Source organism: Ichthyophthirius multifiliis (assembly GCF_000220395.1).
Source record: "Ichthyophthirius multifiliis unplaced genomic scaffold scaff_1120509249872, whole genome shotgun sequence".
Classification (NCBI taxonomy): domain Eukaryota; phylum Ciliophora; class Oligohymenophorea; order Hymenostomatida; genus Ichthyophthirius; species Ichthyophthirius multifiliis.
The window spans coordinates 5,028-5,899 of NW_004087215.1; the positions used below are offsets into that span (position 1 = coordinate 5,028).

The 872-nt window shown below is 15.6% G+C and overlaps 1 protein-coding gene across 1 annotated transcript, besides 3 other annotated features; it reads right to left on the reverse strand. All coding sequences in view use genetic code 6, as the record gives it.

Moving 5' to 3' along the window:
- The first annotated feature begins 84 nt into the window (after positions 1 to 84).
- Positions 85 to 166: a microsatellite.
- Positions 99 to 166: a microsatellite.
- Positions 167 to 260: 94 nt separating this feature from the next.
- IMG5_039140 (TBC1 domain member 5) lies at positions 261 to 481 on the reverse strand (the record flags this gene model as incomplete). The annotated part of the gene is made up of 1 exon (XM_004038941.1): positions 261 to 481. A coding segment is annotated over one exon (221 nt), but the record flags the coding sequence as incomplete, so codon positions are not given.
- Positions 482 to 704: 223 nt separating this feature from the next.
- Positions 705 to 735: a microsatellite.
- Positions 736 to 872: the final 137 nt, after the last annotated feature.

Below are 872 nucleotides of genomic sequence, written 5' to 3' on the forward strand. Positions count from 1 at the left end.
ATACTTTAAAAAAACCTATAAAATATCAGACATATCATTTTTTTCTAATACTTAAAAATTAAAATTAATTTTTTATTTGATTAAATATATATAAAATAATATATATATATATATATATATATTTATATATATATATATTTATATATATATAATTTTATATATATATTTACAATCATCTCTCATATATAATATCATTGCTAAACAAATACAATCAATAAAAAAAAAATTATCTTCAATATTAACATTATTATTTTCAAAGCTTTCTAAAAAAATATTATCCCATAAAAACATTGCATTTTATATAGAATATTCTCTTGTATATACACATCTTATCCATCTTAAAAGGAATATTTAAAATTCTACATTTAATAATTTGAAATGTTTAAATAATTCTAAATCAATTATTTTCAAATAATTGTCCTATATTCTTGAAATTCTTAATAATATAGCTTATTATTTTTTTGAATTAAAATTATAATCACTTTTTTTTTTGATAAATTCTATCTGAACATTTCTATATGCCCTATTTCCATCATTTTACAAAACAAAGTATAAATATCAGCCTCTATATATTCTTCATTATATAAAAATTCAATCATTTCTTTTTATCTTTCATTCTATATTTTGTCTTTATTATTTTATATATATAAAAATTCTGAAAAAAAAGCAATTAAAAATGTCGCAGCTACTTCATTCATTCCTTTTTATATATTTATTTTATTATTTATTTATTTTTTTAAAAAAAATACCTTATCTATATGATATTTCGTGGTGTTTTTTAGAAAATGAAAATAAGATTTTGGTTAAAATTTAAATTACTTTTTAGTTTTGGAAAAATTTTAAATCTTAATATGTTCTTTCGACGTCTTTTT